This window comes from Lates calcarifer, linkage group LG2 (genome assembly GCF_001640805.2).
Source record: "Lates calcarifer isolate ASB-BC8 linkage group LG2, TLL_Latcal_v3, whole genome shotgun sequence".
In the NCBI taxonomy this organism is placed as follows: domain Eukaryota; kingdom Metazoa; phylum Chordata; class Actinopteri; family Centropomidae; genus Lates; species Lates calcarifer.
This window is the reverse complement of record NC_066834.1, coordinates 29,519,163-29,530,787: the sequence shown is the minus strand read 5'-3', so window position 1 is coordinate 29,530,787 and position 11,625 is coordinate 29,519,163. Positions and strand designations below refer to the sequence as shown.

The following is an 11,625-nucleotide window of genomic DNA, read 5'->3' as shown; positions in this document are numbered from 1 at the left end:
TCAGTTATTAGTAGTATAGTCTTGCTATAGTATAGTCTTGCCTGTCCTGCACTCAGATGTTGAATGACTGCTGAGATCCTGGCATGTATAACATGTGACCCGGAGGAACAACCCATTGTTGCTGCTCAAGGACAAATCCTCAGCTGTCCCACAACTGTCAGCCACAGACAAAGAGCAATATGAATCTTCAGCACACTCACAGCTACCCTGCCATTATCCAGCTCCTCTTTCTGCTCTGGCAGCATGTCATCATAATGTACTTGAACTGTGTCCACTGCTATGTATAGAGTGTGCTCTCAGCACTGTGGTCCGGACAGGAGGCGTTCACTCTCTCTTGCAGTGGGTGGTAAAATACAGTTGATGTGCACTGTTTTAATCTCAATCAAATTTTGATCCACCCTCTCTCGTAGTGAGCGTGCAGCTGAGCTGGAGATGTGATGAAGCTCTGCAGCAGGGAGGTGATGGAGTCCAGCAGCTGTCCATGCTGTAAACCACCGCACAGCCTGAGGGTCAACATTAACGGCAGCTCTTTCTTTGTGGAGAAAAACACTCTGGCTGAGAACTGTGAGTACTTCAGAGCACTGTTCCAGTCAGGAATGAGAGAGAGCCGTCAGGAGGAGATCCAGCTGCAGTGTGTAGGGGCTCTGGGGTTCCTGGTTCTGCTGCAGGTCTTGGATGGGGAGCAACCAGTGCTCAACAGCGACCAGATAGTGGAAGCCATCGAGTGTACGGCTTTTCTCCAGGTGCCCGTCCTCACCAAACATTTGATCAATATCATCAATTCTGAGAACTGTTTACTCATGTTCCACACAGCTGCCACCTATGGTGTGTGGGAGCTGTCCCACAGGTCAGCCTTATTCATCAGAGACATGTACTCTGACCTGAGGGAGGACCTTCACACCTTACCCAACAAGCTGCTCAAGTACATTGAATCTCTTCTCCCGAGCAGCTACATGGCAGTGTGCAGCCACTCTCCATCCTCTGAGCTGCTGCAGGATGTCCAGAGGACCGTCTGCTACCTGGATGAAGAACACAGAGAATGGAGGGTCCTGACACACCTACCTCGGAGCACCAGCACCACCATGGCAGGTGTGGCCATCCTTCACAACAGACTTTACATCATCGGAGGGGTGCATGATATAAGTAAGAGTGTAGTAGAGACAGGTTTCTGTTACAACCCTGCATCTAACACATGGTCCACTATCTGTGGGCCTCAGCAGCTCCGCTATAACTTGACCCTGATAGGACATGAGGACTGCCTGTATGCTGTTGGAGGGGAGTACAACATGAAGGCCCTGTCCTCTGTGGAGAGGTACAGGGTGTCTGATGGAAGCTGGAGTTTTGTCTCCCCACTCCCTTCCCCTGCAGCCTTGGTGGCATCTGCTGTAGCCATGAACAGGATGTTTATCTGTCTCTGGAAAGGCAGGGGGGCCACAGATATCCTTGAGTACGTGCCTGTACTGGACCGGTGGATTGTGATCACCACACTCATCCGCCAACACAGTTATGGTCTTTATATGGTGGCCCATAAGGACAATCTGTATGTAATGCGAAACGGGCCCTGTGATGATTTCTTACTGTGTGTGATGGACTGCTACAACCTGACCTCAGGACAGTGGACAGCCATGCCGGGTCAGTATGGGAACAGTAAAGGCTCTCTGCTGACTGCTGTGGTCAGAGGAGACTCTGTGTTCACTCTAAGCAGACATGTGACCACAGAGTACACTGTGGACCATCACAGATGGAGACTGAAGCGTGAGATGAAAGGCTTTGGCAGGATTGGATCCATATATACATTTTTGATGAGGCTGCCTAAAGCTGCTGTGTCTGTCAGTAACTGTCTGGATCTGACCCAGGACCAAGACCTCAGGGAACCCAGTGACTGTCCTAGATTATCCCCACAGTGCACTGATAACCTGTGAGAGCTGCTGACAAAATCACATCAAAGAGCTGTTCCTTTAAAAACCAGTCTGGTATATTACTGTTGGTGTGTGATGCTTAGTGTTTTGGATGTGGCTCAAAACAAATCCAGTGAATCAAGACAGATCAGACAGGTTTTAAACAAACCTTCGGGTCAGACAAACTTATTTGGGGGTGGGGAAACTAAGCTGAAGAATAAAATTAGTAAGCAAACATCCATCACAGACTGACCTCCTGCTTCAACTCTGACCTTCTGTACTTACTGTGGATGTGTTCACATGAAATTTTCCTTCTCACTGAGGGATCACTATGTAAACTGTTGGCCTGTACAGCCTGTCCCAGTGTTTGGAGATCACAGTGCTTATTTGATAACTGATAGAAAGGATTGACAAAAACTACAGAAATAATATCCAGAGTGATCCATTCAGGTAATGTTAAACCGAATCAGTGAGAACATGTTCTGTTCTGTTCTGATGTTTCCCCAAGTTTTCTGTTTGTGGGAATCAGTCCCTGAAGAATCCTGCTCCTGTTTTAACAGAAAACAAACCTCAGATCACTTTAAGACACTGTTTCCCAGAGGGATTCATTCTAGGAAATGATGTTAAATCAGGCCAGAATACAGAGAGGAAACAGAAAAAATGGACACCACTGAATAAAAACATTAACCTGGTATCATTTCATAGCACAGCTTTAATGAACCTCTCACAATTAGAACTATTGACATCTCTTTAGATAAGATATTTACCAAAACAAAGTGTGAACATCATCATCGTCGTCATCATCAACCATACAGTTACAAGATTAAAGCATGATAATGTGAAGGCCACTGTCCATCTTCAGACATAATAACCTGTGTTTATTCATTCTTCAAAATATGTTCTTGGAGCACAACATGCGTGTGTGTGTGTGTGTGTGTGTGTGTGTGTGTGTGTGTGTGTGTGTGTGTGTGTCTTGATCTGCTGTCTGTCATGCCACACGCATCATCAGCTCCTCAAGGGCCCGCTCCTGGTGGTTCTCATGGACCAGCAGCACCTCTTTGATGGTGTTCTGCTGGAAGCCCATCTCATTAAACTGACCCAGCAGGTGAAGGAACTTCTCTGCCTTCAGAGGAAGAAACGATTCACTTTTTATCCAATTTTTAAATCACACTGACTTAAAAGGAGGGGCATGGAGTCTTGATGCATGTCTTACCTTGGTCTCACAGTATTGAAACATCTCCAGAGCCTCTTCTACCTGAGCCATGTCATAGCCCAGCTGACACAGGTGGTCACACGCCACCAGGTAACTCAAGATCTGCACACACATACATACACAGGTTCATTCACTACAGGACACATCACTGTCTTGTAGGTCAAAAACAAAAAGGAGAATAGTGCTCAAATGAAAGTTGTCCCTCTGTCACCTGGTCTGAGAAAAAAAATAAAGAGCTGATTATCAAGGCTGATACTCAAATTGATACTTGTGCAGTAGTAGTGCAGTGCTTGAGTAACAAAGTCACTTTCCACCTCTAACAATCTGTCACATTGTATGACCACAGCTTTAAAACCACTGATTCACTGTCTGTACATTATTCCAGTCTGTGCTCTGCTGCTCAGGAGCTTTTCTGTACAGTGAAACACAATCTGTGTGAGAGCACAGTGACCCATGGTGTCTGACACAATAATACACTCTTTAAGTCATTAGTCAAGCAAATATTCACTGAAACTTAATCAAGAAGTTGAAATGTGTTATAACAAGCAGAGATTAAAGAGTGTGTCTCCACCCTCTTTCCCATCAGCCCTGTCCTGTCCTTTGTGCTTTATTCAGAGATGACATGAGAAGATGTCATGGGAAAACACATACTACAGAGCAGGCAGTGGAAACTCAGAGGATCTATTTTTACACTGGCTTACAGTGGCTTAGTATACTGTATTTCTCTTTCATTCCCACCTCCAATTGGCTTACTGCTACATACATATACTGAATGTGTATATACTGTATATATTGATATATACTGCATGTCAGTGTATTGAGATGTAATGATTCTGAAACAAAGACCAATACAAACAATCTTGTATTGTGATACAGGAAAATAGAAACATGATACACCAACTAACTGTTTGTGTGACTGACTGACCTGATCCGGGGTCTGCTGGCCCGTTTTCTGCAGGGCGATGATGGCAGTACGGAGGGGGTAGCCCCTGGCTGTGATGGCTCCCAGCAGCTCTCTCTCCTCTGGGCTCAGAGCTGACAGGAGTTCTGCTGATGAGTCTGAACCACACTGCAAAACAGGGAGTTTCAAGACAGTTTTAAAAAAAAAACTGTGTTTTTGGGAAATGAATTTTTGGTCTGAAAGAAAAAAAAAATCTTGTTAAATATGTTTTGAATTAGGAAAGTCATCTCATGTGACAAAACATATATAAAACTTTGTCTTAATAAGGTATTCCAGCTAATATTGAGCTGGACTTCAGATATAAGAATCTTATGAAATGGCACAGATTAAGTTTGTGATTTTTATTCATTATTGAGTGTGATTTCTGTCAGACCTTACAGTCGTGTTTAAGAACCTGCTGCTTAGTAGCTCACATTATTACTGTACAGAGAACCACAGTTTGGTCTACATGACACACACATAGCAAAACAGGAATGAACAAAAACTGCATGGCTTACAAACACATGACAAAAACTGAAAAATACAATTTAACAAGACCCTTCAGTGACTGTGGAGAAAGACACCAACTGATCCAAAATGCTGCAGCATGGAAGGAACTACAAAAAGAGAGCATATTTCTCCCATGTTAGCTTCTCTACATTGGCTCCCAGTCAGTCTCCTCCTCACCCAGGCACTGTTGTATCTTAAAAAGCTCCCTATTATCCCACTAGAACATTGCACTCCCAGAATGCTGGTTTACTGGTGGGTGCAGAGGGCAGACACTGGGAGAAACTGGGAGAAAGTTCTTAAGTTTCTTAAAACCTTTCTTTTTGATAAAAATGTATAGACTGCGGGGGATTTTCCCATGATGCACTGAGCTCCTCTCCCCTTCTCTATCTGTTCGTATTCATATCCCATTGACCCATGTCTCTAACTTGACATCTTGCCTCTCTCGTAGTTTAGTGCTCTTTCTACACTTTTGTCTTTCTTCTTTTCTGTAGCAGGTATTTCTGCCTTCCAGAGCTGTAGAGCCTCATCTGTGATGGCAAACCTCCTGCTGCTCCTACAACCCTGCTCAGCACCTGCTGTTATTAATCTTACTCTTAGTCGTCTTGCTACTTCTTCTTGCTATTATTATTTTATTATCATTATTATTATTATTATTACTTAACATTTCTATATCTTTAAGGATAAGCCGTGTAGATTGTGGATGGATTATCTTGTACTGAGCAAAAAAATCTGCTAATGGGCATAATACAAATTTACTTGGCTAGAATTCTTAAAACTAGCATTAGAGTGCAGCCATGGAAAGACCCAATAAAAATGCCATAACTCATCTGCACATACCGTTAAGTTTGTGTGTATTAAAGTGGCCTGGGTTAGAAGAATCCAGCCCGGGCCCTAGAGGACAGACAGACTGCACTGCTGAATCAGTCAGACACATTTAATGTGATCTGAATGTCTCACATTCTTTGTTTAACTCTGAGGCGCAGCATTGCTGAGAAAGACATTTTCAGAGGACTTCCACCTGCTAATCCTGATTAACTCCTTAAAACCTGGCTGGATTCAGGGAGCAGACTTTACACAGTCTATTTTCAGAGTCCAGATCCCTGAAAACATTTTGGATATGTGAGCTGAAAAAAAGATGGTGAGATGTAGATTTCCTTTTCCAGCTAACACAGAAATAAACAAAGTCACTGTGTCGTGTTGTGGAGTGAGGGACGTCTGTCTGTTGACTAATGTGAGGAGATTAATAGCATGGTCCAGGAAAAAGTACCACCCAGAGCTTTAGGCTGTATTCATAGTGAGGGCTATCTTTACTGCAGACAGGTGAGCATTAGCTCTCTCTCAGCCACACTATAAGCTCTCAGTCAGTCAGCCCCATGAACAACAGAGCATAAGGTTAAAGCGTTTCTCATTAAAACATTCACCTCGTTAACTGGTACATTGCAGTATGACAGGTTTAGTTGTGTAAAAATGTGTATGTTTCATATGATGTAGTTGGTTGTTTCATTGTTATTTTCATATCAACAGAGAATGGAATAATTGTGTGAAATGTGAAATTTATCGCTCACCTCGTCCACCTGATGGTTCTGGTCATCAGTGGTATCGGTTAGGACACACTGTACTCACCAAAGTAATTGCAAAGTGACTTGAGATGATGTATGATATGATTTGGCGCAATTCAAATAAAACTAAATCAGAAATTTTAAAAATGAATTGAATGGTTAAAACCAAGTCCAGTGGAGTAACAGGCATGAGCAGTCACATAATCATCCAGCCTGTAAACACACCAATAGTTCACTCTGAGGTACACTGAAAGGAAGCTCACCTTTAATGTCGGCAGACTAGGGTTCCCATTTTTAAGAAGGGGGACCAGATGGTGTGGTTAAATTATAAGGGTATTACACTGCTCAGCCCCCTAGGAAAAGCTCATGCCAGGGTACTGGAAAGGAGGCTCTGACTTGGCCATGGAACAGTCTTTACCCTTGAGGGGTCTTGGGAGATTGCCCATCCAGTTTATATATGATTTGTGGAAGGCAAAGCGCTCAATTTACCATTTGATCTATGTTCCGGCCCTTACTTATGGTCACAAGCTTTGGACGCCTTGAGAGTTAAGGTGGTTCAGGCGCCTGTTTAGGACACCTTTGCGCCTTCCAGGCACATCCAACTGGGAGACCCCAAAGTGGACCCAGAACTCTCATGTGGCCTGGGAATGCCTAAGGAGGAGGGTCCTCTAAGGAGGAGCTGGAAAACGTTGAAAGGGAGAAGGATGTCTGGACTACCTTGCGTGACCTGCTGCCGCTGAGACCCAACCCCGGATAAACGGCAAAAAATGTAGAAATGGATGGATGTAATTTACTGTTTGTTTGGTAGAATGCGTTCTTGAAAACATCACACACTGTGGGTGAGATGTTTTACAGTTACAAAGAGCATAGACTTTACATTTCATCAGACCTTCCCTCATTGTTCATTTCCAAGCTGTGCTTCACACAACCTGGGCCTCATGTTCTCTAAAGTGTCAGACTGTCAGAGATGTTACCTTTTTTTTTCTCTTACCGTATGTGTTGTGTTGAGGTTGGTGATGCTGGGGAGCTTGTGGATTGTATTGGCTCTGGTGTTGGGTGCTCTGATGTTGGTGGTACTGGTGTTGGGGGTTCTTTGTGTGGAAGGGCTCTGAACTTGGCTTGTGTGGGGTTGTGTGGACTTCTCCAGCACAGAGAAGGAGCACTGTCGTAGGTTCTTCCTGCGCTGGTGCGGAAGGCTACTCAGACAGGTCGGAGGGTTCAGCAGGTCTGGGACGAAGGCTTTCGGTGCTTTCTGCTGACAACGCTGATGTGAAGCAGCAGGAGGCTCTCCACTTCGTTGGCTTGTCACTGACACACGTGTCTGAGTTTTCTGTGCTGCATTCTCCCCTTCGTCGTCAGAGTCTGAGATGGTGAACTTGGGGCGTAGCACGGCAGGGTTGAGGCTATAAGAGCGCTGTCGAGGGTTGGGCTCCCAGAAGTCAGAGTTATGGCGGCTGGCCAGGCGGCTCTGCTGAGGGCTACTGAACATCATCCAGTATGGAGGACAAGATGGCAGCAGTCCTGATGAAGAGGAGGAGAGCTGAGGCCAGTGCTGCCTGGTGAAGCCACTCTGCAGCCCAGTTAAGACCCAGTTCTCCAGACTGAACTCATACTGTCACATGGACACAAAACACATTGGTGATAGAAACAGTTCACTAAAATCGTTGCTGACCTGTCACCTACATCAGCATGAAATTAGCATGTCAGTGCCAGTCAATCTATTAGTAAAGGACTGTTCTGAAGTGAAATATCTCAACAGGTGTTAATATAAACCTTCAATTTGACAATATCTTGACTTTTCAACTCAGGCAACTAAATCTTAATCAATCCTATCAACAGTGGCTCATGATGACATATCTAAACATGACGAGGCGTCTAGAGCAATGCTAGCAGCTATCAGTTTCTAAGTCTAGCCAGTCTTCTATTACTGTATGCTAATGCTAACATTTGCAGCAGACACAAAGTAGAGTTGAGGCTGATGGGAATGTCATTAGTTTAGTAACAATAGAAGTGGACAAGTTCCAGTGTTGACCTGATTACGGCACTGGGTGAAAAGTCACCAGAGTTATTAAAAAAAAAATTTTGACCTGCTGGTTGGCACAGGATAAAAAGTCAGAGAATCAACATAGCATGAAAGCATGCTAATGGCTGCTGAGGCTGATGAAGTACAGCTTGTTTGATTTAATACCCTTTCCTCTGGCAGCACCTACAGGCCAAACTTTACATCCTGCACATTTACCCTGCAAGTAAAAACCCCAAAACCCCACAATATGAGACTAATAGTCTAAATCCACATCTGCAGCCACTGAAGGCTACAATAAAGTTACTTTGGCTAGACATCACCGTTTAAGTTGACGTGATTATTCATTTGGAGGTAGTAAAACTTAAATGTCTCTAGTGATTACACTTACTTACTTACTACTTACTATTATTATTTATTATTGTTAACACAAAATAATTAGTATGTAAAATAAGAGGCTGTTTTGAACGATTGTAAATCAATGAAATATATTGTAAGGCACATGAGCCAACAACAGATTTGTTATTTCATCAAGGATGTCAAAGCTGCATTCTTTTTTCCTGTATGTTGACAGCAAAATAAGCTAAGCACTACCTCGGCAGCAAAGAAGCCAGCAGTGTGTGCTTGTGAGGTGAGGTGAGGTATATGCGTATCACACATACACACATACTGTACACAGTGAGACAAAGAGGACTCCATGCTCACCTCGTTCTCCTGTAGTATGGTGAGATAATCAGGGATAATGATTTTCATATCTTCTTTGACTTCCTGTGAGACAGCCTGTGGCATCTTCAGAGGGACACCATCCATTCTGCACAGTTCACACACACACACACACACAGTTTGATTTTAAACTTTCTATACCATTCACCAAAACTGAAATACGTGCCAACTGTTACAGCACAGATTCAAGCAGATTTTAGTGTTCATAGTGTTCATGCTACATTTTTTACGATTGTTAATTATATTTTGTTGTTTTTCAACCTAGACCTGATTAAGATGTTGCTTCCCTTCATTTATTTTTGCGCTTTCCAAACTCTGAGTTGAAGGGGGAAGACACACGAGCCACTGTTTGCAGGGGGTTGCAGTCGTCTCAGTTTAGTCAACTTCAGGGACATTTTTGGGACATTTTTTATTATTTCATTTCTCACCAATTATCACTCCCAGATGTACTGATAACGAAGATAACTGTTCATTGCAGCCTCCCGTAATGGAATAATGTAACCTTACCTGAGGTTTGTTAATTACATGACAAAGAAAAACTAAAGTAACTCAATAGAAACACACATAAATTATTACAATATAAACTAAAACAGTACAGATCCTAAAACTAGACCAAATTTCTGACAACTCTATAATCATCAAATGATGTAGACAGAAATCATATGAAGTAAACTTTGGGACTTTGGGGGCCTGTGAACAGTTGCCCACTTTGCTTGCTTGGTGATCCAGCTTTAAACACCACAGATTTCTCTCTATTCTGCCAAATAAATTCATTTCATTTCTCCTTAAACCTCTCTTTCATTCAGCTCTGTTCTGAATGAAATCCACTCACTTCATGCTACAGTCTCACCCGGTCTGATATTTAACTTACAGTGGCCAATGTCAGCTACTGTTAACAACCATAAGATGCTATTAAAGTAACATTAATGGTTCACTTTGTTAACTTCTCATATCATATCACAGATACACATCACAACATCTTTAAAGGCATATTTATCTAGTAATTACCACCAAACAACCAGTCATGAATCGTCCATCACAGTACACTGGGTCCATGAAGACAGAGAGATGTTCAGACACACAGATCTGAGAAAAGCTGAAAGCTAAATCAGATTTACTTTCCCAGAAATCCTGTTTGTTCCCACCTCTGCCTTTCTATATCAGTGGAGTGTGTTATACAATGAAGAGTGAATGGTGTACAGGGAAAGGATTACAGATTACGACATTGTGTTTGTTAAGATAACCAGGCAGGGTGACGCCCTCCATGCAACACAGACACACTGTGCACTTACATGATAAAAAATGAAGGATTTCACTTCCTCAAGTTCAGATGAATGAACAGATGGTTTCTCTCACACACAAATAAGACATGTGTGTAGTGACAGTGCCTGAACCATAAGGCAGAAGCAGACGTGTGATGAGGTAAATCTGCTCAGTATCCCTGCTGTCCAGCAGAAGTTAATCTCATATTTGCTCCAGAAACACCGAAACACAGAGCAAACAGATGGTCCAGGACTTACTACAGCACACAGGACAGATGCTCCATAAGCTCATTTTGCACCTCTGACGTGCACTCATTTACGTGCTAATGCTAAGAGACAATTAACATCAAATGTACAGGAGCACAGCCAGGTTTATAGCCACTACAAGACTTCACTTAATAAAAGCCAGAAGATGCTTCCTGGTGAACAAACACCAGACATTCTTCCCCTCTATTCTCATTTTTACTGTGAAAGTTAATTTTATAACTATATTGCTTTTACTCATCTGTGGTGTGGATATGAGGTGAAAAAAAACATTGTGATGAAGGAAACTTTCACCTTTTCAGCTTTAACTTAACTATTATCAGTCTCTAACATCATTCTCACAGCCCTCTAAAATCCTTTTATTAAAAAGCCTGTTATTAGTGTCGGTCCATTGTGAGTTTTATCAGTTTAGTTGACTTTTTTTTTTTTTTAGATTTTGTTGTTTTGTTTGTTTTTTTATTCAAATCACTATATTTTTGTATTGTATTTAATTTTGTATTTAATTACTTACTCTTGGTAACATAGTTTTAAAAAGTGCTGTATAAATCAAATTTATTTTCTCATTATTGGCTGTTCCAACAGAGAAGATATGAAACATGTTCAAAAGTAAAAGTACACTCTACTTTTCAAAAGAAAAAAAAAACCTTTGTATTACAGGTAAATCATAAAGTCAATTAATAAAGAAATGTGGTCCTACCTGTGTTTGGTTAGAGCTGCAACGACACTTTGTTTCCTCTCTGGTGTGTGTTTATGTGTGTGAAGCTTCACTGGACTGCAGGTTAAATTAGAGGTGGTGCTCTAAGGAGAACTACATGGAACACTAATCTATTGACCCCGAGTAAACCCCGTCAGCTGATTTACTGTCCACCCACACATACACATACACACACAGACACTGCAAAGAAGTCAACAGAGATTACAGTATGATCATGTTGTAAACTCTGTGACGTCAGGTCAACACTTTCCCATTTTTAGAACTTCTAGCACACTCTACTGATTATTCTTATTGTGTAATAAACTACCTATGAGTGCCTGAAAACACGACATCCACCTGGATATATAATAATCAGAACATTATGTCACTGTTGGGGGGGGGGGCAGAAAGTCATCCGTCCAGAACATGAGTGGACAGATGTGTTACATCTGTTGTTAATGTTCCTGACCTCCTGACCTTTCATCTAGTGACACTCTTCACACAGGATGAATTCAAATATACACAAACCTTTAGCACAAACC

General features: G+C 42.3%; 2 protein-coding genes across 2 annotated transcripts; one reads left to right on the top strand and one right to left on the bottom strand.

The window, feature by feature from the left end:
- Positions 1–341: 341 nt before the first annotated feature.
- On the top strand, positions 342–2,137 carry kbtbd13a (kelch repeat and BTB domain containing 13a). The gene has a single exon (XM_018667928.2). It carries the CDS (start codon positions 438–440, stop codon positions 1,920–1,922), a length of 1,485 nt encoding a protein of 494 aa, XP_018523444.1. The 5' UTR covers positions 342–437; the 3' UTR covers positions 1,923–2,137.
- Positions 2,138–2,590: 453 nt separating this feature from the next.
- ubap1lb (ubiquitin associated protein 1-like b) lies at positions 2,591–11,592 on the bottom strand. Its single transcript, XM_018667930.2, has 6 exons — positions 11,087–11,592; positions 8,846–8,951; positions 7,112–7,732; positions 4,037–4,180; positions 3,112–3,213; positions 2,591–3,021 (listed from the first exon to the last, which is right to left on the bottom strand). Exons 2-6 carry the CDS (start codon positions 8,948–8,950, stop codon positions 2,887–2,889), a joined length of 1,107 nt encoding a protein of 368 aa, XP_018523446.1. The 5' UTR covers position 8,951; positions 11,087–11,592; the 3' UTR covers positions 2,591–2,886.
- Positions 11,593–11,625: the final 33 nt, after the last annotated feature.